The sequence below is a fragment of the Austrofundulus limnaeus genome, unplaced genomic scaffold (genome assembly GCF_001266775.1).
Source record: "Austrofundulus limnaeus strain Quisiro unplaced genomic scaffold, Austrofundulus_limnaeus-1.0 Scaffold1272, whole genome shotgun sequence".
In the NCBI taxonomy this organism is placed as follows: domain Eukaryota; kingdom Metazoa; phylum Chordata; class Actinopteri; order Cyprinodontiformes; family Rivulidae; genus Austrofundulus; species Austrofundulus limnaeus.
The window spans coordinates 38,986-40,023 of record NW_013953674.1 but is presented as its reverse complement, the minus strand read 5'-3'; the positions used below and the strand labels follow the sequence as shown (position 1 = coordinate 40,023).

At 61.8% G+C, this 1,038-nt stretch overlaps 1 protein-coding gene across 1 annotated transcript in view; it reads left to right on the top strand.

Annotated features, from left to right (window-relative positions):
• Nucleotides 1-1,038, top strand: part of nup35 (nucleoporin 35) — an 11,873-nt gene that overhangs the window by 7,888 nt on the left and 2,947 nt on the right. The window contains exon 6 of the mRNA XM_014031573.1: nucleotides 769-930. Coding sequence (XP_013887027.1) covers nucleotides 769-930 — 162 coding nt within the window. The remainder of the gene's footprint in view (nucleotides 1-768; nucleotides 931-1,038) is intronic.

The following is a 1,038-nucleotide window of genomic DNA, read 5'->3' as shown; positions in this document are numbered from 1 at the left end:
GGCCTGGGGCCTGGGACCTGGGGCCTAGACCTGGGCCTGCGGCCTGGGCCAGGGCCTGGGCCTAGGCCTGGGGCCGGGGCCTGGGCCTGGGCCTGGGCCTGGGGCCTGGGCCTGGGGCCTGGGCCTGGGGCTGGGCCTGGGGCTGGGCCTGGGGCCTGGGACCTGGGGCCTAGACCTGGGCCTGCGGCCTGGGCCTGGGCCAGGGCCTGGGCCTAGGCCTGGGGCCGGGGCCTGGGCCTGGGCCTGGGGCCTGGGCCTGGGGCCTGGGCCTGGGGCTGGGCCTGGGGCTGGGCCTGGGGCCTGGGACCTGGGGCCTAGACCTGGGCCTGGGCCAGGGCCTGGGCCTAGGCCTGGGGCCTGGGCCTGGGCCAGGGCCTGGGCCTAGGCCTGGGGCCGGGGCCTGGGCCTGGGCCTGGGGCCTGGGCCTGGGGCCTGGGGCCTGGGCCTGGGGCCCTAGGCCTAGGCCTGGGGCCTGGGCCTGGGGCCCTAGGCCTGGGGCCTGGGCCTGGGCCTGCCTGTGAGGAGCAGCAGAGTAGAAATGCTCTTTATTTGTCCTGTTTGTTGGAATCTGTATTCATTTACTTTAAATTGTGTTTGAAAACCCCTGAAACACTTGTTAAAATCAGTCTGGTCTAAAAACCAGTAAGAATTAAACTTAAAAAGATACTGAATTCAGTTTATTTAAACTGACTGACAGTAAATGTGACAAACTGTGAGTTCATTGTGTGAAGCTTTGGTTGTTTTGGTTTAAATGTTAAAGTCAGACAGCCTGTCAGAACTGATGGACCTGTTCTTGTACAGATGGCGTGTCCTGGGAACTGGATGCACCTGCAGTACCAGTCCAAACTGCAGGCGAGGAAAGCCCTGTCCAAAGATGGCAAAGTGTTTGGTGACTGCATCATGGTGGGAGTTAAACCCTGTATAGACAAGGTCAGTATGTGCTGTTACTGGAAACCAGAGGTTCTTAACCTGTGGGCCACAGCGCCACCTTGAGGGCCTCAAAAGAACAACAGTTTTTAACTTTGGGTCGCAGAGGGC